At 41.9% G+C, this 26813-nt stretch overlaps 1 protein-coding gene across 2 annotated transcripts; it reads right to left on the bottom strand.

Annotated features, from left to right (window-relative positions):
- Window positions 1–466: 466 nt before the first annotated feature.
- Window positions 467–25782, bottom strand: LOC130294038 (transmembrane protein 26-like). Of its 2 annotated transcripts, XM_056543412.1 has the most exons (7): window positions 25741–25782; window positions 24173–24253; window positions 23786–23949; window positions 16099–16192; window positions 14117–14319; window positions 8043–8169; window positions 467–1057 (listed from the first exon to the last, which is right to left on the bottom strand). In XM_056543412.1, exons 5-7 carry the CDS (start codon window positions 14311–14313, stop codon window positions 467–469), a joined length of 915 nt encoding a protein of 304 aa, XP_056399387.1. In that variant the 5' UTR covers window positions 14314–14319; window positions 16099–16192; window positions 23786–23949; window positions 24173–24253; window positions 25741–25782. The 2 variants fall into 2 exon arrangements, with proteins under 2 accessions (XP_056399387.1, XP_056399386.1); XM_056543411.1 differs by lacking the exons at window positions 24173–24253; window positions 25741–25782 and having other exon boundaries at window positions 23786–24028.
- Window positions 25783–26813: the final 1031 nt, after the last annotated feature.

Consider the following 26813-nt stretch of genomic DNA (forward strand, 5'->3'; position numbering starts at 1 on the left):
ACATTTGAATGTACACTTCTGAGTATGACAAATTTTCTGGCGACCCTTAGGGTCCACAAGCTTGTCCTTTTGGTAGACTCTTTTTAACAAAAATGAAGTGTTCAAAGCTGGCAACTTCTTTACATTTTTAGAGCTTTGTATGTACATGTTGGTATGCTATTTATACATGAGCAAAAACAAATATGGTATATTATTATTATAGGTTGTATAATGGATCCTGACAACTTCTAATAGATGTAGCAATTTTCTGTGTAGATTTATTTGATGGATAGAATGTCACCGCATGCTTTGTTATTCTACCCTATCATAAGTGTAAATGAAACATTGAGAAGCAATTTCCAAAATGGAGCACTCCCTTTAGAATAGATTATCACAACAGCTGCTGCCAGAACATTTCCTTCTTTTTTTTGCTTTATAAATAATATAGTATTAAATACACTTTTTTATTCTTACACATTTACAGTGTTTATTCTAAATTTAAATGAGATTGTTTAAACTTCTTACTTTTGCGATGTTCTTTGATAAGAAACACAACAACTCTGTCTATTTGTATAATAACTGTCAAAATGTTTTTGCATATAAAAAATATCATGGATTCATTAAACACGTCCTCTCTCGCTACCAAGTACAAACGGTAAATGAGAAAGGGTCCATCCTGCATTCCCACTGAGATCATCACACTCCAGACCTCACTGGTACAACATACAGACAATATGCAGTTCTTTAATTCAGATGATGAATGAAACCGCCCATCAACATCTGCGTCTGGAGGTAAAGTAGACAACGTTTGGGTGAACACTATTGTGAATTGCATGATTGCCCAACTGAATAGACACAGTCCCATCACAGTTATAGTCTGGTTGGTTTTTACCGATGGCTCCTTCATGAGTTGTAAAATATCCAGAATATCTGCACCTAAAGCAAGGTTTGTCAGAAGAAGCTCAGAGAGTTGGGCTCGGGTCATTTTACCTCTTGGCAGCAGCCAACGTCCTATGATCAGAACCAAGATTATTAACTCTTCCAAGCCCTGCACCATTCTGGCATGTTTTTTGTAGACCTGGCAAGAGTATAATAAATCTTTATATTAAGGAAACCAAGCAAATACACAACAGTACTTGTGCAACAAACAGTGACTTAAAGTGGTACTCCGGGATATAAAAATGTATCCCCTATTCTAAGGATCAGATCTCCTGCCCAATGCCCAGGCTCTCTGCATGAAGACAGCTGTGTCGACCGTTGCACAAAGCTGCAGCTGACACACCCCCTCTATGCAGCTTTATGGCAGAGCTGGAAATACCTAAGTGCAGCACTCCGGGTCTTCCATAGAGATGCATGAAGGGTATGTGTCCACCACAGCTGTGTGCAGTGGTTGACACGGCCCATTCAGAAGGAGAGCCGGGGCGCAGTTCGGGAGATCACAGGGGGTCCCAGTAGTCAGACTCCCTGCAAACTGACACTTATACCCTATCATTTGGATAGGGATACATTTTTTATATCCCAGAGTACTCCTTTAGGGGAATGAATCTGTCCCCAGTTTTATGCTGCCCTGGGAACGCAATCCTGACACACGAGAAATTGTAGTTGAAAGAAACTACTGGAACTCAAGTAAGTAGTTACTTAGGAATTGCCCTAATGACTAGTTATCCGGGTCCCAGCAGCTTATTTAAACTATGATTTCTTTGAGTCATGTTTCAGCATTAATTATAGTGTGTTGAGATGTTGAAATCTGGTGATGGGATCCCTAAAAGATTATGAGGGTTAACCTTCAATTAAAACACATTCATTTATGGTTCATACAGGAAAACTGCTATGCCTGACAATATAAGTAAGAGTTACACAGAGGATGTATTTACAACTGAATGTGATTTTTTTCTGACAACAGCCGACTGACCGAAGAGAACCAATCAAGTTATAGGTAAATTCCAGTTTCGGCAGAAATGCCCCTTCATACTATAATGAAACGCTATGCAATTTTGTAATATAAAAATATTTATACCTGGGGTCCAGTTTCTGATTTTTTTATTTATTTATTAAAAAGGAAAAATTAATTTTGCATGGACATAAGTGTTGAGACCCTTTGCTATGACAATTGAAACGTAGATCTAGAGGCCTCCCATTTCTCTTGATCATCTTTGAGATGTGTCTACAACTTGAATAGAGTCATCTGTGGTCAATTAAGTTGATTTGAAATTTTTTGTGGGAAAAAATAGCTCTGTCTATATAAGGTCTAACAGCTGACAGTGCATATCAGAGTAAAAACTAAGCAATGAGGGGAAAAGAACTGTGTCTAGAGTTCAGAGACAGGATTTTGTGGAGGTACAGATCTAGAGAAGGGTACTAATACCAGTACAAAAAGTCAGATCAAAACAAAAATTATACCAATAAAAACTTCAGATCACGGTGCAAAAAATTAGCCCTCATACCGCCCTGTATGTGGAAAAATAAAAAAGTTATAGGTGTCAGAAGAGGACATTTTTAAAGTATAAATTTTCCTGCATGTAGTTATGATTTTTTCCAGAAGTACAACAAAATTAAACTTGTATAAGTAGGGTACCATTTTAACTGTATGGACCTACAGAATAATGATAAGGTGTCATTTTTATCGAAATATGCACTGCGTAGAAATGGAAGCCCCCAAAAGTTACAAAATTGCATTTTTTCTTCGATTTTGTCACACAATTATTTTTTTTTTTCGTTTTGCCGTGGATTTTTGGGTAAAATTACTAATGTCGCTGCAAAGTAGAATTGGTGACGCATAATATCCATAATATGGATTTTAAAGTGGAAAATTGAAAGGGTTATGATTTTTAAAAGGTAAGGAGGAAAAAACGAAAATGCAAAAACTGAAAAACCCTGCATCCTTCAGGGGTTAAATGGAAGGAGTTTGTAACAACCAGGACTTTTACTAGAGCTGGCCGCCCCACTTAACTAAGTAATCGGGGGAGAGGTGACAAAGAACCTTATGGTCATTTTAGCTGAGCTCCAAGAATCGTGTGCAGTCGGAGAAACTTCCACCAATCTGGCCTTTATGGCAGAGTGGACAGAAAAAGCCTCTCCTCGGTAAAATATACATGAAAGCAAAAAAAAATAAAAAATAAAAACCACCTAACACCTAGACCAGTGGTAATCAACTGGCGGACCGCGGCCGCCAGTCATCTGGACCTCGGCCGGTCCAGAGAACCGGCCAGAGGTGGCAACCGCTGTTCTGGCATTCATATGTATCGGTGTATCAGTAAAGTGTAAAGAAAAATGAGGCAGGGGTCTTGGGGGTGAGGGGTATTAGGGCAGAAGGGGACAGAGGGGTCTGGGGGGGGCAGAAAAGTTTTAAGAAGAATGATGCAGAGGTACTGGTGGGTGGGGAGTTTTAGGACAGAAGGGGACAGAGGGGTTGGGGGGATGTAAAGGATGATGCAAGGATCTTGAGGGGCAGAGGAGTCTAGAGGAGGACTTAGGGGTCAGGAGGCAGAGGAGTCTGGATGAGGACTTAGGGGTCAGGGGGCAGAGGAGTCTGGATGAGGACTTAGGGCTCAGGGAGGCAGAGGTGTCTGGATGAGGACTTAGGGGTCAGGGGGGGCAGAGGTGTCTGGATGAGGACTTAGGGGTCAGGGGGGCAGAGGTGTCTGGGGGTATCTATAGGGGGGGGAAGAGGGGTCTGGAAGAGGACCTAGGGGTCTGGGGGGACTTAAGGCCCATCCACATTGAGGACATTCTTCTGGTGGAAATCTGCTTGCAGCAGAGTCCTAATGTTTTCAGTGGTTTTCTGCTGCTCTGTGTATATTGTGGAATCTCCACAGTGGAATTCCCCTAGAAGAATGGACGTAAACCCCAAGAACAAACATGTTCGTTCTTTGGGTGGACGTCCATTCTTCTGGGGGAATTTCCCCAGACTCCATTGTCATCTATAGAGATGGCGCCCATCTGTGCAGTCCTACCGCCGATGGCTTCAGCAGTGCCTGCAGCAAGCAGACATTCCACCAACTAAATGTCAACAGTGTGGAGAAGCCCTTAGGGGTCTGCAGGAGGAGGGGAAAATGGGTCTGGGGGGGAGTAAAGGGTTGGGATTCTGACAAACAGAGGAAACAGTGTCTGGCAGTATTATTTTTAAGGGTCATGATGTCTGGCAGGGTTATAATGATTATTGTCTTTATACAGAGGATGAGGATCTACTAACAAAGTAAGAAATTATGTGCAGGCGTCAGACTCTGCAGAGAAGATGGAGCTAAAAGAAGATAAGTACCAGATGAATAAGAAAAAGGAAAGACAACAGAGAAGACATCTCCTGTGAGTCATTATACAATTGTGTATTCTCCTGACTGTCCCATCAGAGCTGGAGTCACTGGTAATTTCTGCAGTGATGTTGGGTGACATTGTACCCCAATCTGGGTTACAAAACTACAACTCCCATAATGCCTGAAGCTTTGCAGGCATGATGGGAGTTGTAGCTTTGCAACAGCTGGAGAGCCACTTAAACCGAGGTGATTTTAGAGTATGCAGCATATATTAATTTTAAGGACTTCTGCGACACCCACCGTAAAAAAAATGGTCTGCATATTCTAATATGTGCGGGCCTATTTTTGCTTCCAGTCCAACCCTGGAATTAAGTGTATTACAGGAATTTCCCAACCTTTATCTCTGCAGTTATTTCAAAACTACATCTCCCATCACACTCTTCTGTCTGCATGGTGGCAGTTGTAGTTTTTCAACAGTGGGAGAGTTTATATGGGGATGGGGGTGGGGGCACCTTATTCATTGTTTTAAGGGACACAGAGGTAAAATTTGCTTCAGGGCAAGTGGCTATATAATATTTGGGGGCCCAGCATGAGGTAGTTTTATACTAAGGGGTACCGTGTGAGGCCGAATTATAATCAGGGGCACAATTTGTGGCAGTATTATACCAGGGGCACAGTGTGTGGCAGTATGATACTCAGGGGTGTGGTGTGTGGCAGTATTATACCCAGGGGCACAGTGTGTGGCAGTATTATACCCAGGGGCACAGTGTGTGGCAGTATTATACTCAGGGGCACAGTGTGTGGCAGTATTATACTCAGGGGCACGGTGTGTGGCAGTATTATACTTGGGCAAGGTGTGTGGCAGTAATATACTCAGGGGCACGGTGTGTGGAAGTATTATACTCAGGGACAGGTGTGTGGCAGTATTATATCAGGGGCATAGTGTTTGACAACATTCTATTTATGTATACAGCATGTGGCAGTATTATATTCAGGGGCATAGTGTGCGACAATATTATACCAGGGGCACAGTACTTATTAAGTACTAAATATGTTCTACATAATTAGTACTTAATAAGTCATAACCGTTCTCCAACTGCCACACACTGTGCCCCTGGTATAATATTGCCACAGACTGTGCCCCTGAATATATAACTGCCACATACTGTGCCCCTGGTATAATATTGTCGCACACTATGCCCCTGAATATAATACTGCCACATGCTGTATACATAAATAGAATGCTGTCAAACACTATGCCCCTGATAGCAGCGCCTATTTCTGGCATGGCACTGTGGCCGCTAGGTGTGAACCAGGTCTTAGGGTTTAGCTCGGACCTTCACCGGATGGCAGACCTGGAAAAGCGGACTCTCACTAAAAATAGTTGAGTACCCCTGACCTACACTATGAAAGATTTAGTTTTTAGTCTCAATTCTATACTGGAGGATACCAGGCACTGCTCATTACCTGCCTGTAAGGATTCCTCCTTGGGGATTAGCTCTGGGATCGTCCTGGTCACTTGCCACGGGACACGTTTCCTCGCAATAACTCGCCAGACAACCGTTCAGCATACAAGTCTGGCACCTCACCAGCTTTATTTACACAGGTTGCAGGTAAAACAAAACATAACTCAGGAACAAACCAAAGTCCTAGACTGTCTGGTCACTGACTACACATGCCCTGACTACTAACTGGTGAGCTACCCTCAGCCAGCATAAAACATGTGCCCCTGCAACCTGTTTTACTCACAGTTCACACTGTCACTTGGGCCACTCACAGCTCCAGCTGTGTGCTTCCTCAACAGGGCCTGAGTGTCTCCCCCTACAGCGACATGCTGTTTCCCAGGGAGAGCCAAGACTATTCTGTTTCCTTTCCTTATATCTAGACTTCCCACATTTCTGCTGGCCTCATTAATTAGGCACCTCATGAGCATCTCTGCTAGCTCAGCTAGGATAAAGGACTGGGAAAAACACCCTTTCATTGCCCTCAAACCTGCCTTAATGCCACACTGCCCAATACCATCACTACAGTGAAGCATGGTGGAGGCCGCATCATGCTGTGGGGATACTTTTTATCAGCTGGGACAGGGAGACTGGTCAGAGTTGAAAGAAGGATTAAGGAAAGTACAAAGCGCAGAGAAATTCTTAATGAAAACTTGATCCATAGTGCTCTGAACCCTAAGCACACAGCCAAGACAACACCGGAGAGGCTTATGGACAACTCTGTGAATGACCTCACTTGAGCCAAGTGGAACATCTATGTAGAGACCTAAAAACAGGGTTCCACCAATGGTCCCCATCCAATCTGACAGAGCTTGGAAGGATCTGCAGAGTAGAATGGCAGAAAATCCCCAAATCAAGGTAGACAAATCTTGTGGCATCATCCCCAAGGAAACTGGAGGCTGTAATTGTTGCCAATTTATGCCAAAGGATTTAACTTAGTACAGTAAAAGGTCTAAACACTTATGTCAATGCAAGATTTTGTTTTTTCCTGGACTAAAAAATGCAGCAGAAAATTCTTTTGGATTCACTACCTAACAAACCCAGTAGAAGACTATGTTGGTCCACTAGAATAAAAGGGCCCACTGCGAGTACTAGTGTTGCTCGCGAATATTCGCATTGCAAATTTTATTCGCGAATATCGCATATTCGCGAATTCGCAAATATAGCACTATATATTCGTAATTACGAATATTCGTTTATTTTTAATTTTTTTTGTAATTTTTTTTTTCACAGTGACCATCCCTCTCTGGTTCCAGCTTGTGTGGTGTAAAGAAGGCTCTAATACTACTGTGTGAGACTGGCGTGTGAATTTTCGCATATGCGAAAATTTGCATATGCAAATTTTCGTATTTGCATATGCAAATTTTCGTATTTGCGAATTTCCGCTTATGTTAATTATGGTTTATGTAAATTTTCGCATATGCTAGTTTTCGCATACGCGAAATTTCACACGTGAAAATAAACGCGAATATTAAGAATATGCGAATTTAGCGAATATATGACGAATATTCGTCCATATATTCGCGAAATATCGCGAATTTGATGGCCTATGCCGCTCAACACTAGCGAGTACGCCACATATATATAGCAGCACACCTTTCTGATAGTCTACCACATATGTAGAGCCCTTTCTGTATGTGAAGAAACCCTAAGTGCAGAGCTCAAAGAGTCTGCATGGGAGCACACATACCCTTAAATGGAGAACTTTCAAAGGGAGACTACAGTTATTAGAGATGAGCATTAGTAATTAGTGTTGCTCGCGAATATTCACAATGCGAATTTTATTCGCGAATATCGCATATTCGCGAATTCACGAATATTCGCGAATATAGCGCTATATATTCATAATTACGAATATTTTTTTTATTTTTTTTTCACAGTACACATCACAGTGATCACCCCTCTCTGCTTCCAGCTTGTGTAGTGTAAAGAAGGCTCTAATACTACTGTTTGGGACTGGAGTGCGAATTTTCGCAAATGCGAAAATTTGCATATGCTAATTTTCGCATTTGCGAATTTTCGCTTATGCTAATTTTAGTTTATGCTCATTTTCGCACGCGCACATTTTCGCATATGCGAACATAAAACGCTATTATTACGAATATGCGCATCCAGCGAATATATGCCGAATATTCGTCCATATATTCGCGAAATATCGCGAATTCGAATATGGCCTATGCCACTCAACACTATTAGTAATTTTATTGCATGAAAAGGAGAATGTTTTATGGCTAGCTGTACACCTGCATATACTGATCTGTAAACACTGACTTTTACATCTTAGAATGCATGTATTCAAATAAATACTTACGGTTTCAGTGCAGTCATGATACGTTAGGTTAGTAATATTCATCCTATGTTTTAGGCTATCGAGTTCCATCAAAAATACAGAAGGAATAATCATAGTCCATAAATATATAAACACCACCGGAGATACCCTATCATGATATAGAGAATATTTTAGCCCAGGATTAGAAATGTAAATGCAAAAACATGAATAGCTTAAAAACACAGTATACATAGGTGGAAAATTTGCTTCCGTAGGAAGAGCAAAATGTTTTATAAACTGCAAATTGTAATGTCTGCTAGGAAATGTACTTATAGGGGTACTCCAGCCCTAGAAATCTTATCCTCTATCCAAAGGATGGGAGATAAGATGTCTAAACACGGGGGTCCCGTCGCTGGGAACCCCTGCGGTCTCTGCTGCGGCACCGCAGTCATCTAGTGCATGGAGCGAACTTTGCTCCATGCCTAGAGATGAGTGAATTTTTTTTAAATTGATTCGGCCGATTTGCTGAATTTTCCCCAAAAAATTTGGTTTCAGTCCGAATTTATTTGCAGCAAATCGCTATTAAAAAAGGCTATTTCCGGACTACAGAGAGCCTCAATAAGGGTTCAGAACACTTTGCCTTGTTGTAACACGCATAGGGAGTGTGAAATAAGACTGTTATTTAGTATTACGTGCAGATCACAGGCATTGTTATTAGAATCACTGTCGCACAGCGGCACAATGACAGAGCCTGGTAATTGGAATGAGCAAACTTTAAATCCTTTTTTGAGGACCCATTGGAGGGCAAGTCTGGTGCCAGCAGCTGCGGTAATTCCAGCTCCAATAGTGTATAATTGCTTTAGTGTATAAGTTGCTGCAGTGAAAAAGCTCATACTTGTATCTTAAATTGAGCTGGCGGTCCGCTGCGAGGCCATCTACCGCAAGTCAAAGCCCCTGCCTCTCAGTGCAACCCAATGCTCATGACCAAGTGTCCACTTCAAAAGGGAGGGACTGCTGCCCCAGCAACTTGGACAGGAGCACGTTCAGCTTCTGCACTGTTGGATGAGTGGGCACATACTGCTAGAAGTTGCTGCAGTGAAAAAGCTCGTACATGTATCTTAAAATTGAGCTGTCCTCTGCGAGGCCAGCTACCGCCTGTCCCAGCCTCTACCTTTAACCTCCCCCCCCCCCCCCCATGCTCATGACTGAGTGTCCTGGGTGCCCAAAGTGTTTACTTTGAAAAAATACAGTCAAACTACAAGATTAATATAACAAGAAGATCACATGGCGGCACAATGAATGACAGAGCCTAGAGGTTGCAGCAGCATGAGGAGACCATAGGGCGGCACTATGATAGAGCCTGGATATGGCAGCAGTATGAGGAGACCATATGGCAGCACAATGACGAAGTCTGGAGGTGGGGGCAGCCTATGTAGGCCACAGAGCAGCACAATTTTAGAGTAGGGTGTCAGATTGTACTCCCTCTCAGTGGTGCAGGCATGACCCGGGAGAAGTACTGGGTAGATCCTTCCAGTATGAAATGCTTGTCCAAAATGTCAAGCCATGCACGTGCAAGTAAACACGGCTGGTACTGCGAAACTGTGTATCATACTTTCAAGGTCTCATTTAATCAGTTATGGTTTAATTTTCTCACTCCAACCTGTTTCTTTGGATTCTTGTGGTAATTCCAAAGATAACACGAGGACTAGCGATGATCAAATTTTATAAAAAATATAATTTGTCCCATTAGCAGAATTTTCTGAATAAAAATTTGGCCGATATGAATTTATTTGGGTGGAAAACCTATCAAAAAACTGACATGAGTCAGTGGAGACTGAATGGCGGCAGAATGACACAGCCTGGAGGTGGCGGCAGCATGAGGAGACCATATAGTGGCAGAATGACAGCATGGAAGTGGCAGCAGCCTGACAAGACCATAGGGCCTCATAATTGAAAAGATTAAAGATATATTTAAAATTTTAAATTGAAGATTATAAATAGATTAACATAAAAATTTTATTTAATGTGCCAGCAGCATGAGGAGACCATATAATGGCTGAATGACACAACCTGGAGGAAGCGGAAGCATGAGGAGACCATATAGTGGCTGAATGACACAGTCTGGAAGAGGCAGAAGCATGAGGAGACCATATAGTGGCAGAATGACAGCCTGGAAGTGGCAGCAGCCTGACGAGACCATAGAGCCTCATAATTGAAAAGATTAAAGATATTTTTTAACATTTAAATTGAAAATTTTAAATAAATTAATATAAAAATATTTTCAACTTGGAGCTACTATGGCCTCCACCGCACTAAACACCTGCTCTGATGGCACAATACTGGCCAGGCAGGACAGCTTTTCCAGGGCAAACTCTGGTAGTTGCAGCCCCAAATCAAGTTTGGCTGCTAAAGTCCAGCGGATCTTCAAAGTGTTTTGGCAGGGCCATGTCAAGGTATGCCACTACCTGCTGGTTCAGGTCCTGCTCCAGGTCTATCTGCTGCTGATGAGTTGCTTTACTATGTGGGTGAAGAGAGCTACTCATCAGTGACTGTAGACTCAGGCTGCTGCTGCTATAGCTGGTACTGCTCCTGACACCCCACCCCGCCCCAGCAGCCATGGCAGTGGAAGGTGAGCGGGGGGAGTCAGACCTGCGAGAGGATGGACGATTGCGATGGACAAGTGCAATCGGCTTCATTATCATCGAGTTGTGTCTGCACGTCACTGATGTCCTCCTCAAATTCCTCAACAGTGTGTGCTTCAGGAGCCTAAACGCTCCCAAAACCACCTACCATGCCACTCCTCATCACTACTTGCCTGCCTAGCGAAGGAAGCTGGGGATGTCTCCTCCACTTCTTGGCTGGGCAGTAGCTGCTGACTGTCCTCTAAGATATCATCCTGACTAAAAAGTGGAGCTGAACCCACAGCATAGGATACTTCTATGGGGGAGGGAACAGCATAGGACAGAGGCAATTGGAGGACAGGGACTGCTCCCGGGCCATGCCAACTTAGGGTTGTGTCTGAGGAACCCACCGACTGTTGACTGGGGATATTAGATGTCACTTGTGATTAAGTGGATTACTGAGTTAATCAGTCAATAATGGCAGATGGGTTGTTTGTCGAGACACGACCGCTAGCTGATACCGGGAGCTCAGGCCTCTCACTGCGACTCCTGCTGCCACTCGCCCCTAGTCTGCTGTAACCTCTGCCTGCGCCTGATAAATTTAGGCCTCTGCCACTCCTCTGTGCACGTCCTGACACTTCTCTGCCTGACATACTTAGTATATATAATTAGCCTGACATACTCTCCACTACACTTAAAACAGTATTTGTCTAGAACAGCAGAAGGTGTGTACTTTTGGCTGGCCTTTCATAGTAATTAAGCCCTTAGGACTATAACAGGAACAAAATGGTACGCCACGTAGATGCACGTACGTCGTATTCACTTATGAGGGGAGTACAATACGCTCCACTACACCTAAAACAGTATTTGTCTAGAACAGAAGCAGGTGTGTACTTTTGGATGGCCGTTCACAGTAACTAGGCCCTTAAGACTTTAACAGGAACAAAATCGTACATCACCTATGTATGTACAGGTTACACTTAATAGAGGACAATACGCTCCGCTACGCAACCTGTATTAGGTACTAATAGCAGGTGATTGTGGCTTTTAGTGCTCTGCTCACCCTAACTGGCTAACAACTATTAGCTTTTCAGTTGTTGTACACATCATGAGGTCAGGATATGAGGACGGGATATGAGGACAGGATATGAGGATGGGATATGAGGATTGGATATGAGGTTGTCGGGAAATGACTTGATACGAGGTTGGGCTATGAGGTCGGGATATGAGGATGGGATATGAGGTTGAGATATTAGGACAGGATATGAGGTCATAATATGAGGAGAGGATATGGTGTCAGGATTTGAGGACAAAAGCTTCCTCCTTTGTTGCTTTTCCTCCCCCGCAAGGATTAAGTAGGAAAAACCGGGCAGAGCGGCGTACTCAGCTAGTATATATATATATAACTATGTGTGTATGTATGTGTGTATATGTGTATGTGTGTATATTCTAACATCACTTCCAAACAACTAAAGATATTAACATGAAACTTAACCCTTAACCACTCCCATTTGCAGTCAGGGTTTTTCTTTAAAGTCCCATACAAGTCTGTGGGAAACATATGTTACTGCATAACTTCCAAACAGCTGGAGATAATACTCGGTCACATGTTACTTATATGTCCACTAAAATTTAGGATAGTCAATTTTTCCCTAACCTACTCCCATTTGCGAGGATCAGGGTTTTTGTTGAAAGTCCAATGCAAATTTATGGGAAATGTATGTTCCAGCATTACTTCTGTATGGCTGGAGATATTTCGATAATACTTGGTCACATGTTACTTATATGTCAAGTTAATATGTATACAGTGGGGATCAAAAGTTTGGGCACCCCAGGTAAAAATTTGTATTAATGTGCATAAAGACGTCAAGGAAAGATGGAAAAATCTCCAAAAGGCATCAAATTACAGATTAGACCTTCTTATAGTATGTCAACAAAAGTTAGATTTTATTTCCATCATTTACACTTTCAAAATAACCGAAAACAAAAAAATGGCGTCAGCAAAAGTTTGGGCACCCTGCAGAGTTAATATCTTGTACTGCCCCCTTTGGCAAGTATCACAGCTTGTAAACGCTTTTTGTAGCCAGCCAAGAGTCTTTCAGTTCTTGTTTGAGGTATCTTTGCCCATTCTTCTAACTTTTGTTGACATATTATAAGGATGTCTAATCTGTAATTTGATGCCTTTTGGAGATTTTTCCATCTTTCCTTGGCTTCTTTATGCACATTAATACAAATTTTTACCTGGGTGCCCAAACTTTTGATCCCCACTGTAATAGTTAATTTAACCCTAACCTACGCCCATATGTAAAGGATGGGGTTTTGTTTCAAGTCCCATGTAAGTATATAGGACTTCCGGTACCTTACTCCACTAGCTCCGCTCTGCATCTCCTGGTGAATGCATCGGTCCACACCCTCCCCGCATTCCATGCCTCAAATTGCAAAGACACGCCCGCCCGTTAAGACACACCCCTTTTATTTTCAGCTTACAAAATATTCATCACAACTCATCTCCACTTGAGGACGGGATATGAGGATTAGAAATGGGGATTAGATATGAGGACAGGATATGAGGATGGGATATGAGGTTGGGATATGATGACGGGATTTGAGGACGGGATATGGGGACAGATATGAGGATGGAGTATGAGGACGGGATATGGGATCGAGATATTAGGATAGGATATGAGGTTGGAATATGAGGAGAGGATTTGGAGTCGGGATATGAGGAGGGGATATGGGGTCAGGATTTAAGGATGGGGTAGGAGGACAGAAGCTTCCTCCTTTGTTGCTTTTCCTCCCCCACAAGGATTAGGTAGGGAAGATCAGGCAGCAGGGGCTTAGTCTGTAAAATGGCCAACTGACACTGGTACTGGGAATCAGGTGTAGTCCAAATGGCATCTGACAAAAAAAAAAAAGCTGATTAAATAATTCACAGTTGTTTCTGCTTACTGAATTTTGAAAAAACACAACTTTTTAAAAAAAAGCATTTGTAAAGGGGTTAGCCCAGGAATTAAATAGATGGCTCCCTAGGTAGCCTCACAACATATTCTTTATCTCCCTACCATAGTTATGTAAACCGTGTTGCTCCCTGTGCTTGGCCATTTTTGTTCCCTCCCATTATTGTCAATAGGTGTTATAGCCGACTCTGAAAGCCATCTTTTTCATTTGTGGGAAAACCTCTGAGTGCTTTTAAAAATATGCCATTCATTTTAAGTGTTTTTATGGTGTTATTATGTCTGCTTGGTCGTGTTTTGAAAGGAATGAATTTCAACATTACCGGTCTTATGTTCCCAGTCTGGGAGCAGTTTTTTCCCCTTCCTCTATTAAAAACATATATACACTGTATGCTAGTTTTACTTTTATATTTTTTCCTATGAACTTTAAGTGCTCGAAATACTGTATATCACCTATTAATGTTGACTAAAAGGAATTGTCTGTCTATCTCTCTATATAGGAACCATGTGTATGATTTAGGTTTCCTGTGGTCCATATTACCATTTCCATTCTCCATGTTTTGTCATTTTCAGTGTCACGATCATCTCAATGAACAAGAGAAATACTCCACAAAAAAGAATCCAGAAGGACTTCTCTCCCGTATAATGCACCAGTAGTGTCACCATAGCAGCGCCATGTAGGGCAAATAATAAACGACTGGAGATGGCCGACAATATCTTTTTATAAGTATGTTTCATTCTAATCTTAAAGACATAAGCAAGAAAAATATACACACCTTACATTTTAAAATACATACAATAGGCCAAATTTATTAGAAAAAAGCCTCTATGCCAATAAACAAGAATGGTATACTAAACTGACCAAGTAAATACTAAGCAATCATACTCAGAATTATATATTACTGAATACATATACAGTGGTCCCTCAACATACAATATTATCTAGTTTTGAGATGACCATTGTACCACAGCACTGCCTGGCCAATAAGGAGGTATTAGCATTGGGCCAGTCAGCTTCAGCATTGGTGCTCATGCCTCTCCAGAGGTGGAATACTTAAGCTCCTCAGTGTTCTCAGCCTGTGCCCATGATTGTGGTTTATCCCAGCATTAGCGATCCTCTGCTTTTGCTTCCCTGTAACCTGACCTCTGATTGTAACCTGACTTTGCCTTTGCTGACTTTGTACTGTGTCACCCTCTAGGTTTCATTAATTGCCTGTCCTGACTTTTGTTTTGCCTCTGATTTTGTACTTCGCTGCTCTCTTTGTACTGACTATGGCTTGTTCCTCTTTACTCTTTGTCTGCTGATTTAGCACCATTTTTGCCCAAGCTCAGGTACACCTGCAAATAAAGGGGTTATTTGGGGAACATCTGTAGGACAAGGTAGAGTTGTCCAAAGTATGGAAATGGCTCCATTTAATTAATTGTAGACAACTGTTAGTTTAAATGAGATGCACTTGTTTAGTACAAGGCAAAAAGGGTAAGTAATATGAATGTTTAATCTACAGTTAGATTTGCCAAATCTGGATCTGATCAATAGGCCATTGACTTGTCATTGATTAGTCTTAAAAAGTTGTTCTGCTTCCCAACTGTTGCAGTTCCCCAGAGAAATCTGGTATAAGACTCTGAGGTCTTCTAGGAGTCATATAGCCTTTATACAGCTGTAAAGATGGAAAAGCAAATCAGTTATAGGTGTCAGAATATGGCGCGGCAAAGCAATTTTAAAACATGTTTAAAAGTAGTGAAACATAACATAATCAATATTAAATTAGGATACTAGTAACCATACTGAGCCACAGAATTAAGTTAGCATATCATTTTTATGCTGAGTAAACACTAAGTTTTTAATTTCTTTCCACAGATAAATTATCTAGCTTAGACATTAATATCATATCAGCATCATATGCTGTAAATGTCTGATAGGTAGCAATCCCAATTGTGGGTTCAATGACTGAGCTTAAAGGGGTACTATACTGGAAAACTGGTGCCAGAAAATTAAACAGATTTGTATATGACTTCTATAAAAAATGTTTAATCCTTCTAGCACTTATAAGCTTCTGTATGCTCCACAGGAAGTTCTTTTCTTTTTGAATTTCCTTTCTGTCTGACCACAGTGCTCTCTGCTGACACCTCTGTCCATGTCAGGAACTGGCCAGAGTAGGATCAAATCCCCATAGCAAATCTCTCCTGTTCTAGACAGTTCCTAGGTGTCAGCAGAGAGGACTGTGGTCAGACAGAAAGGAAATTCAAAAAGAAAATAATTTCCTGTGGAGCATACAGCAGCTGATAAGTACTGGAAGGATTAAGATTTTAATAGAAGTAATTTATAAATATGTTTAACTTTCTGTCATCTGTTGATTTACAACAACATGTTTTCCAGTGGAGTACCCCTTTAAATGTGGCAATGTATGAGTGTGACTCTGTCCATACCAATCTATGGAAAAATACAAAACAAATTTTGTGACTGTAGTTCCACTGGACAAATAACATATGAATATTCTAATAACAGGTGGCAAAGGAAGTTACCTGAAGTCCAAGAACGTGAAAGGTCCCAAAGATTATTGTTTGCCTTGGTCCAAGTCACTTGTTCTTTATTTATGGTGGATTAATTACATAGAAGCTGTGAATATGTGAAAAAACACGGTAAGCATATCGTGTCAATACCCCAAAAATCCAGTCCTGATTCAGACACTTGTACTTAAAGCGAACCTACAATTGTATTGTCAATTTCATGAAAAATAAGCAGTTACATTTCCTAAATCACATTCATTTTAAAATGGGTGCCTATATGCCTGAACAAGGCACTGTTCTCCCAGCTGTACAATAATGGATGAAGATTCCCACTTCTTCTCCAGAGTGAGATCCAGTGCTATAGAATAATATTATATTGGGTCTCGTGCTGGAGACAGGGGTTGTGGAAACAAAAAAAAGGAAGCTATAAAAGACCGGTAGTTGGGAGAATGATGCCTTGTTCAAGCATTTAATTGCCAAATTAAAAATCATTGTCATTTAGAAAAAATTGTCATTTTTCAAAAAAGCATCTGAGTTACCCTATAAAACCTACGGTATATAATCTTTGGCAAAATATATGCAATGGTGGTCAATAGTTCACCCTTTAAAGAAACTGTTGCAGATTAGTTTCAAAAGAATTTTTTTTACACAACAGTGGCACGAAGTGCTTGATAACAGTGACAGTGACAGTGATAACACCATATTGCTTCCCAGAACTTAAAAGAAGGGTAACTTTCAAGAGTGCTTCCCCAACTCACCATGCTCTTCCATCCAATGGTAGTACAGAACTGAACCATCCAGATCACAACACAAGTCTCAGGGCTGCCAACTTGCTGCCACACACTATCTTTACCAGTCTATTCCAAGCTGTTACGCAACACAATCTACTGTAAAGCCTTTCCAGTGAATTGTCAGTCTCTAGCCAATCCTCCTTGGCTCCCTTCCAGGCTGACGTCTCTCACATCCTCAGCGGACTCCCCTTTTCAGCCTGACAATGCAGTCAACCATGCAGCTTTGGCAATAGCTTGCAAAGAGTTCTACTAACTATTATATTCCTTGGCCAGTGGGCAATTACAGCAGCATTAGGTCCGACTCACAGCCTGCTCCCAGTTACCTCCACTGTGGCTGGGCACACATACAATGGGAGGAGGGAGGCAGACTATAAGCCCCACCCAAGTTGGCTAATGTGTTGCCGGACCTAATGCTGCTGTAATTGCCCACTAGTCCCTGGTATTGCCCGTACGGCAGGGTTAGTGTCAGGTCCCGTGCCACTTGAGAATCCTTGGTGTTGGTGTGTGAGCTCAGGTATGTCCTTCATATAAGGATATACTGGCTAATGTCTCAATTTTAACATCAGTTTGAGGGTTAGCCATATGTCACTGTTTACATCTACCACAGTAGTGCACCGAAATGTATGTATTACTCTATATGTTACACATCCACACCTTTCATCTGGTGTAGGATGCCATCGTGGCACTTGTAGTCTGCTGCAGGCATCCCCCATTGTAAGAATTTTATGTTTGGGATTGCCCTTAGCAATGGACCACAAGCGCAGGATCTCCTCCCCCAGCATAAATGCACAACTGCTATTTATTATTTAACACTTATTAGGGTATTTATTCCAGTTAGGTTACTCATACAGTTAAAAGCTGTGTGTAGGTCCCAGGCAGCTTTAGCCTGGGGCCTACAACATGAGTGGGGTCTGACCTCTGGTTCGGACAGGCAAGTGGTGACATCCTTTGTCATTGGCACCTACACCAGAGCAGAGGCGGAAACACGGAAACAGGAGACTTGGCTGCTCTGCACAGGAGAGAAGGTGAGCATACAGTATATTTTTTGTTTTCATTATTTTTTATCACAAAGGGGGACTACCTACCATTTTTGAGGGACATACCTGGCTCATAGGGGAACTACCTACCTATAATGTGACATACCTGGCTGGTCTGGGAACTACCTGCCTACTGGGGTGACATACAGTACCAGGTTAATGGGGGGGGGGGGGACGACAACAAATCTGCTTACTAGGGGCTGTACCTCCTTCTGGAGGAATTACCTGCCTAGTGGGGAATATTAATAACTAATAGGGACAAACCTGCCTAATGGGAGACATACATAAAGGAAGAACATACCTACTTACTGGGGAACTACCTACCTAAGAATCTATCTTCCTAACAGAAATTATTTGGCTGCTGGGGTGATGTAGCTAAAAAATGGGGGCCTTCCTCCTTGATGGAACCAATAGATATCTATATGTTGTGGGGACATACCTATCTAATGGGGCACCAAATGAGGCATTATTACTGTTTGAGGGAACTATAGATCAGGATTTGGTGCTAGAGAAGCGCAGAGCCTAGGATATCTGTCTGGCAGATTTTTAAGAGACAAATGATGTCTGGGAGAAATCATTATGGTTTGCATACACCCTTTCAACTTGTAAACCAAAAGTAAAGTTTTTTCAATTGTGTTTTGATTCTACATGGTGGGCCATTTATGTGGATTCACCTTAATAAAATGGAAATGGTTGGTGATATTAACTTCCTGTTTGTGGCACATTAGTATATGTGAGGGGGGAAACCTTTCAATAGAAAGAGGGTTGTGTGACACATCAAACTAATTAGGAATTTCACAAGAAAAACAATGATGTGCTTGATTTTAACGTAACTTTATTCTTTCATGATTTATTTACAAGTTTCTGACCACTTACAAAAATGTGTTCAATGTGCTGCCCATTGTGTTGGATTGTCAATGCAACCCTCTTCTCCCACTCTTCACACACTGATAGCAACACCGCAGGAGAAATGCTAGCACAGGCTTCCAGTATTCATAGTTTCAGGTGCTGCAGAATGGACAAAACAAAAATTGGAACAGGACCCTCAGTTTACGCAGGAGATTTTGTTCAGTGATGAGGCAAACTTTTATGTGAATGGTGAAGTTAACAAACAAAACCACCGCTATTGGTCTGACACTAACCCACATTGGATAGATCCCTCCAAGACTGTTGGAACACAAAAATGTATGTTATGGTGTGGTATATGGTGTATAAAGATAGTGGGGCCATTCTTCTTCAATGGAAACCTCAAGGCCACTGGATATGCAAAATTGCTACATGATGATGTGTTTCCCTCTTTATGCACTGAAGCTGGCACGTTCCCTGAGTTTTTCCAGCAAGATGGTGCACCACCACATTATGGGTGTCAGGTCCGAGCATTCCTAGATGAACAGTTTCCTGGAAAGTGGATTGGTCATCGTGGGCCAGTTGAATGGCACCCAAGGTATCCCAATCTGACCCCCTTAGACTTTTATCTTTGGGGTCATCTGAAGGCAATTGTCTATGCTGTGAAGATATGAGATGTGCAGCACCTGAAGCTATGGATACTGGAAGCCTGTGCTAGCAGCAGTGTTGCTATCAGTGTGTGAAGAGTGGGAGAAGAGGGTTGCATTTACAGTCCAACACAATGGGCAGCACATTGAACACATTTTATAAGTGGTCAGAAACTTGTAAATAACTCATGAAAGAATAAAGTTACGTTAAAACCAAGAACATCATTGTTTTTCTTGTGAAATTCCCAAGTTTGATGTGTCACACAACCCTCTTTCTATTGAAAATACAAAAGTTGGATTCAAATTGTCTGACTTCAAAATGGCTGCCATGATCACACCCATCTTGAAAAGTTTCCCCCCTCACATATACTAATGTGCCACAAACAGGAAGTTATTATCACCAACCATTCCCATTTTATTAAGGTGTATCCATATAAATGACCCACCCTGTATTTTGGGGAAAGGCTATTTGGTATATAATACTAGCCATTCAGGCATACAGGGAAAAATTTCAGTCTCATGCCAGCGCAAAATGGTTGTTATAGTGTATGCTTTTAATAAAGGCTAAATAGAATGGAATGTTTACATGGCACTGCTAAAAACATAACAAATAAGATCTTTTTTACAATTTGGCCAATTTATATTCAGGAAAATAACTTTTCTCTTCTTTACTCTCTCTTTATTTTGGCTTAAAACAGTGAGATGTATGTGGTAGACTGCATAAAAATCAGTTCTAAAGTGGGAAACAAGCAAAAGACAAAACTATGCATCTCTTATATTGAGAAATGTTGTAGCAGGTTGTATATACAGCATCTCACATAAGTGAGTATACCCGTCCCATTTTTGTAAATATTTTATAATATTTTTTTCATGTGACAACATGGAAGAAATGACACTCTGCTACAATGTAAAGTAGAGAGTGCACAGCCTGTATAAGGGCGCATTCACATCACGATTATGCCATACGGTGGCTGGATCCGTTTGTCGGACCTGTGTCGCATCCCATTAATTTGAATGAGCCTACATGAGTCAGATAGTTACTCAGGTTGGCTCATTTTTGAATGGTATCAGGTTTTATTGTTGGACTATAAACTGCGCCAGACCATGATTTTCAGTCTGACAACAAAACCATATACAGTTTGACCGGAGTCATTAGCTTACTTTGGTTGGCTCATTTAAATGGATGGGATGCGGCACGGGTCTCGCAAACATATGCCAAAACCATAGTGTGAATGTAGCCTAACAGTTGTGAACACTCAGAATAACTCAACACACAGCCATGAAAAATAATCTGACACCCTGTTTACTCGCACTTAACCGAATATACTGTGTTATAGTGTAGGTCACTTAACCCACTTAAATCCATTCAGTATATGCAGATTTCTAACACTGCGTTCTTGCTGCTGCATTGCACTAAAGAGCACAATGTAGGCAGGGAGCCGGCTCACCCAGTTCCCCTGCCTCCTCCATATTCTCTGCCTGTCTGTCCCCCATCACTAATATGCTAATTAAGGCCACAGGCCCCTTCAACCTCTGCAGCAATGCTGGCAGCACTCATACATCTATTTCTCAAAGACCCCCTTTGGATATAACACTGAACACGTGCATATACAATTCATAGAGAGAAACACACCCACCAAAATATCCAAAAATATAGCAAGCTTTATTATGATCAGAATACATGAATAAATACAAAAACAGCTCCTTTAAAAACTATTAAAAAATCTCAAACTTCGAGCTGACTCCACAACTAGGGGGGGGGGGGGGCATGAACCCCTCCCATAAGTACAGAATGTATACTATAAAACAAGTTATTAGCCCAAATGTACACAATAATGCTCTCCTTGGTCATATAGTACATAAATCAGATAATGATAATCAAATACATACGGCCACACTTGGTTGTGAGCACATGTACTCAACTTTTTTGGTTTACCATGGCAAGGCCTGTTCCAGTGGAACCTGTCTTATGAAACCATTGTATAGTCTTGCTCACCATGCTGCAGCTCAGTATCAGGGTCTTGGAAAACTTCTTATAGCCTATGCCATCTTTATGTAGAGCAAAAAATAAATAAAAATTTGAGATCCACAGAGAGTTCTTTGCTGTAAGGTGCCATGTTGAACTTTCAGTGACCAGTATTAGAGAGTGTGAGAGCGATAAATCCAAATTTAAGATACCTGCTCCCCATTCACACCTCAGACCTTGGGTCAAATTTGGACATTTCCACTTAGGGCTGTACTCACTTTTGTCGACAAGGTTAAGACACATGGCTGTGTGTTGAATGATTATAAGGGGACAATACATTAAACACTGTTATACAGGCTGTGCACTCACTACTTTACATTGTACCAGAGGGTAATTTCTTCAGTGTTGTCACAGGAAAAGATATGGTAAAAGAGGGATGTACTCACTTATGTGGGATACTGTATAGCAACATCTCCTGTGTAGTGTAGGTACAGTTAAAACTACACTTCTTCATTGTATGCCATCAAAGTTATGTTTATAATGTTATGGGTATAAAGTACATGTACCCCCAGGAGTACTTACCAGTTCTCCTGGGGATACTCAGAAAAAATCTGTAAAGGCAGCTGCAGCCACTTTTCGCTGCTTCTAAAGTGGCCACGACCATTGAGCCATGGCTGCTGGTACGCTGACATCATTGCAACAAAGAGCAGAGCAGGAGGATAGCAGAGGAGAAATTCGGGCACCGAGCTGCTGTGGCCAGCTTTGGTGGTCCACAACTCCTCCAGATCTGGGACCTACTGCTATAGGACAAAGCAGTTAGGGCTCCTAACCAGACAAGCAGTGAACCAAGCAAGGTAGTATAAGGGCCTACAACTACATGGGGCAGCATGAGTGCCAACAACTGTATATGGGGGCATTTTAGGGACCTACAACTATAAATGGGGGCAGTGAGGAGGCCTACAACTATAGGGGCACAGAGGAGGCCTATCTTATATATTGGGGCACAAAGCTGGGGAGTGTAACGGCAGTGGAGCAGTGAATCCGCTGAACCTGTGTGGATGATGGGGTGGGCCAGGGAGCGGAGTCTAAGGTGCTGCTGTTTTTCACCAGAGCCCCCCGCAAAGCGGGATGGACTTGCTGTGGCAGTCGGCACCCAGGTCGCTACCCCTGATACGACTCTTCCACATAGGCTGCTGAGGTGTTACATGGCACAGGTAAGATGAGGCAAACTCGTAGTCTGGACAGGCAAGAGGTCAGGGCAGGTGGCTCAGGAGCGTGGTCAGGAACGAAGCTAGAGGTCTGGAACACTGTAATCAACACACAACTGGAACGCTTTCTCTAGGGCTAGTAAGCACATAGATCCAGCAAAGGCAGGAAGTTAAGTAGACACAGGACCAGACATGCATCAATCAATGGTGCGCTGGCCCTTTAAGTCTGAGGTAGCCGGCGCATGCGCGCTCTAGGAGCAGGGAACAGTGGAGGGGACAGAGATGCGGAGAGGAGAGTGAGAGCCCGGCGTTCGCATGTGGGCTGCAGCGCTACTTGTGACAGAGAGTTTGTAAAGAGGTTGGCATTGTTCTGGAGAAAGGAGCCTAAAATGTTTGTCTGGCAGGTTTTGTGGAGAAGTCTTGGCCAGGAGAAATATTAATGGCAGTCTAGGCTGGACAGTGAAGAAAAGGAAAAGGGAACAACTCCACCTGTGAGTTACATAGGTCGTAAGGTTGATAAAAGACAAGAGTCCATCAAGTTCAACCTAGGGCAAATATATATATATATATATAACAATTATCATATGAAGCAGCACCTCCTTGTATTCAGATGGTTGGGTGCAAGCTCTTGAACCTCGGTGCTCCGGTCCTCTTTAAATATAAATGGATGTAGGCAGCACACCAAAATAGGTGAAAAAATAAGTGCTTTATTCCAAGGAAAATTGACAACGTTTCACCGATCTCTCACCGCCATTTTCAAATGAGATCGCTGAAACGTTGTCAATTTTCCTTGGAATAAAGCACTTATTTTTTCACCTATTTTGGTGTGCTGCCTACATCCATTTATATATATATATATGTATATATATATATATACACACACATATATATATATATATATATATATATATATATATGTGTATCGGAAGAGGAGAAGGGGGCCTGGGGAGAGAATAGGGATTAAAGAAAAACATATAAATTGCACTATATTCAAATAGGTGGGGGGGGGGGGGGGGTTGAACAATATTTGGAATTGGGCTGCTAAAGGATATTCTGGCAATAGAGGTTGAGAACCCCGGTATAAATTACAGATAGAAGTCATCCTGCACTCTGCTTCATGTATAAGAGAAATGCAAGAGAAAGTCTAATAATTCATTTGTATCACACAATACTGTTTAGACAAAAAAAAAGTCAGTGCAAATCTTACCTTCTGCTATTCCCAATAAATCTTCTACCTGACAATTCTGCATGGTCTGCTTCCGAGTCTTCTTATGTGCTTTTAACTGCTAACATTGCCAGCCTCACTGGGTCAATGGAGCCACCACCTAACGACAGATTTCCAGGATGAAACGTACCCAGAGCTGTAATAAGCTGAAGAGATCACATGGTATCTAGTCATGTACATTTAGCATAAAACTGATGTTAAATTATGACATTCTGTCCGATTAGTTTCAAATACAGTAGTCTTCTCCAGTTGTCCTGTCTTCTCTTTAGACCTTCTCTTTAATGTCCTATGAAGTGTGTGATGATACACAAAGGAATGTTTCATCAGACACAATAACCTAAACACTTTTTAGTCCATTTTCCAAATTACCGTATTTTCAATTATTCTCATTCTTCTTAGAGACTGGAAAGCAGGCAGGATTTTGTGCTTGTTTCTTATAAGATCTGTGCACTGTGAAAACAAATTATTTCAGCACTTTGCTCTCTCTCTCTCTCTCTCTCTCTCTCTCTCTCTCTCTCTCTCTCTCTCTCTCTCCCTCTCTCTCTCTCTCTCATCTCCACCCAAAAGGTCTTGAGGCTGATAAAAAAAAAATATATTTTCTAATTGAACAGATTTCCCTTGCTGAGAGGTCCTACTATTCACACTTGTCGTAACAAATGCAGAAAATAAATAAACCAGTATAAAAAAATGTATGTATTGACGTGTAAAAAAGAATAAAATAGCACTAGGACGGAATGCGATTTGTCTGTGTAATATGATATGTGCTATCAGCTTTATGTTTTAGTTACAGAGCTGAAGAGAATTATCAATTATCAATGAAGGAAAGGTCTGGTATTGTAGGGGTTGTCTATTTGTTCTCCATTGAGTAATGAGTAGGCTGACTTCTGCAGTCATTGTGATAGGAATCATCTAATTGGACCTTCCGCTTTAGTTATATCGCTTTAGAACAGGGGTTCTAAACCGGTGGTACGCATACCCCTAGGGCAGCTCTATGTAAAGAACCATGGCCGCAGCTCCGGCTACATTACTGGCTACTTTACGTCACCCGTCAGTGTGGCGCCGCCGAACGGGACTCCGGGAATGGGACGCGCTGTATACCCAAAAAGGCTGGGTAATGTAAAAAAAAAAAAGTAAAAACCAAGTGTATGGGAGGGATGTTATTGGTATGTATTAACCCAGGGGGATTGGAGGGGAGATGGGGGTGGGGAGAGAAATAATGGCACAAGGGCATTAAGATGGAGGGGGGGGGGGGGGATAATGGCAAAAGGGGATCAGAGAGAGGGGGGAATAATGGGACAGGGGGATTAAGATGGGGGGGGGGGTAATGATTATCCCCCCCCCTTCATCTTAATCCCCCTGTGCCATTATTCCTCCTCCCTCTGATCCCCTTTTGCCATTATCCCTCCCCCCCCCTCCATCTTAATGCCCTTGTGCCATTATTCCCACCTCCCTCTGATCCCATTTTTCCATTCTCTGATGATGGCAAAAAGGGATCAGAGGGAGGGGGTAATAATGACACAAGGGCATTAAGATGGCGGGGGGGGGGGGGGGGGGGGGGGGGGTGATGATCTCCATATCCTCCACATCCCCTTTCATCACAGACACAAAATCGCAACCTAAAATGTGTGATCATGGCAAAATACAAGAACATGTCTGCCACACCTAACTGCTCATGACCCCCTGGTGGGCCATTCTGAGCCTGAAAACCAGCTGTAATATTTGACCCCTTGTTGGGTACATCTACTGTAACATTGGCTGGGAACTGGGAAGGTATTCAGTAACTTTTCTTCTAATGCAGTCTGTGGATTTAAGACTGTAAGGTATTTTTACATTTCCAATTTTCTTATACACAAGACTGAATTAAGAAAGGGTTAAATATATGCAAAACGGAAAAAAATGCCTAATACAATATATTTGCAGCAGAAGTGAAATCTTACCTTCCTTTCTTCAGGTAAATGTGAGGAATGACTGTGTTCTGCAGGGTCTTTTCCAAATTCTAAGGATGCTTTATTGCCCTTCAATTATTCAGATGCTTCAGACCACTGGTTTATTAACACTAACAAAGAAAACACATTTCCAGCTCTAAACACACCCTGTACTGTAATAATAAACCGAGGAGACCACGTCACTAAGTTTTTGCATGTTTTTTATTACAATGAATTAGTTATTACAATGAATTAATATTATTTACTATAATCCAAAAATGTAAATGAAAGTTGAATGTGTAAGAGGTCCCCTGCTTTATTGTAAGCCTTACCTTAAAGGTAACCTGTGATTACTTTTATGCTGCCTGAACCACAACCCATCAGGGTGGTTACCGGGGGTTTCTCCCCACCACACATGCCTTGATTGATAGATCTCTGCTTGTTGAGGCATAGGGAGAAATCTACCAATTAAAGCTGACAAGGCGGACAGAAGCCACCAGCAACCGACCAGATAACTGATGGTTCAGGCAGCATGAAAGTGATGACAGGTTCCCTTTAAAGAGCCGGTAAATCCTCTATAGAGTGATTAAATAGCTGATAGGGTTTAAAAAAAAAATGGAAACATTACCCTAGCCTTGGTTACCTAATGGTCCCACTTATGTCCTACTAATTTAAAATGGAGTAAGCAGGAGGATGTTAGTGCCTGAAATCACCAGTCGTGCCTGTGAAGAGGATGTGGGTGGATTTGTTGCCCGGAAGCACAGGGTGGAGGCAGTTCAGTATAGCCCCCTGAACCACTGACCATTGATACCAGTTATAGGGGAACAGACAAAGATTGGGGTTTTCTTTGGTCTTTACTGTGGGACTTCACAACTTAAACAGTGGATAGACTTTGGATCTTCACAGATGAGAAGCACACACTTCAATGTTTTTGAGTACTCCTGTCTCTGTTACTCCTTCGGGCACCCGTCATATCTGCTGTAGTAACAGGTGACCAACATGACAGTCTTTTAATCACAGTAGGGCAGAAGGACCTTCCTCTTGACCTACTAGCTTATGGTTAGTTCAGGTTAGTCTCACTTGAA

Source organism: Hyla sarda, chromosome 10 (assembly GCF_029499605.1).
Source record: "Hyla sarda isolate aHylSar1 chromosome 10, aHylSar1.hap1, whole genome shotgun sequence".
NCBI lineage: Eukaryota > Metazoa > Chordata > Amphibia > Anura > Hylidae > Hyla > Hyla sarda.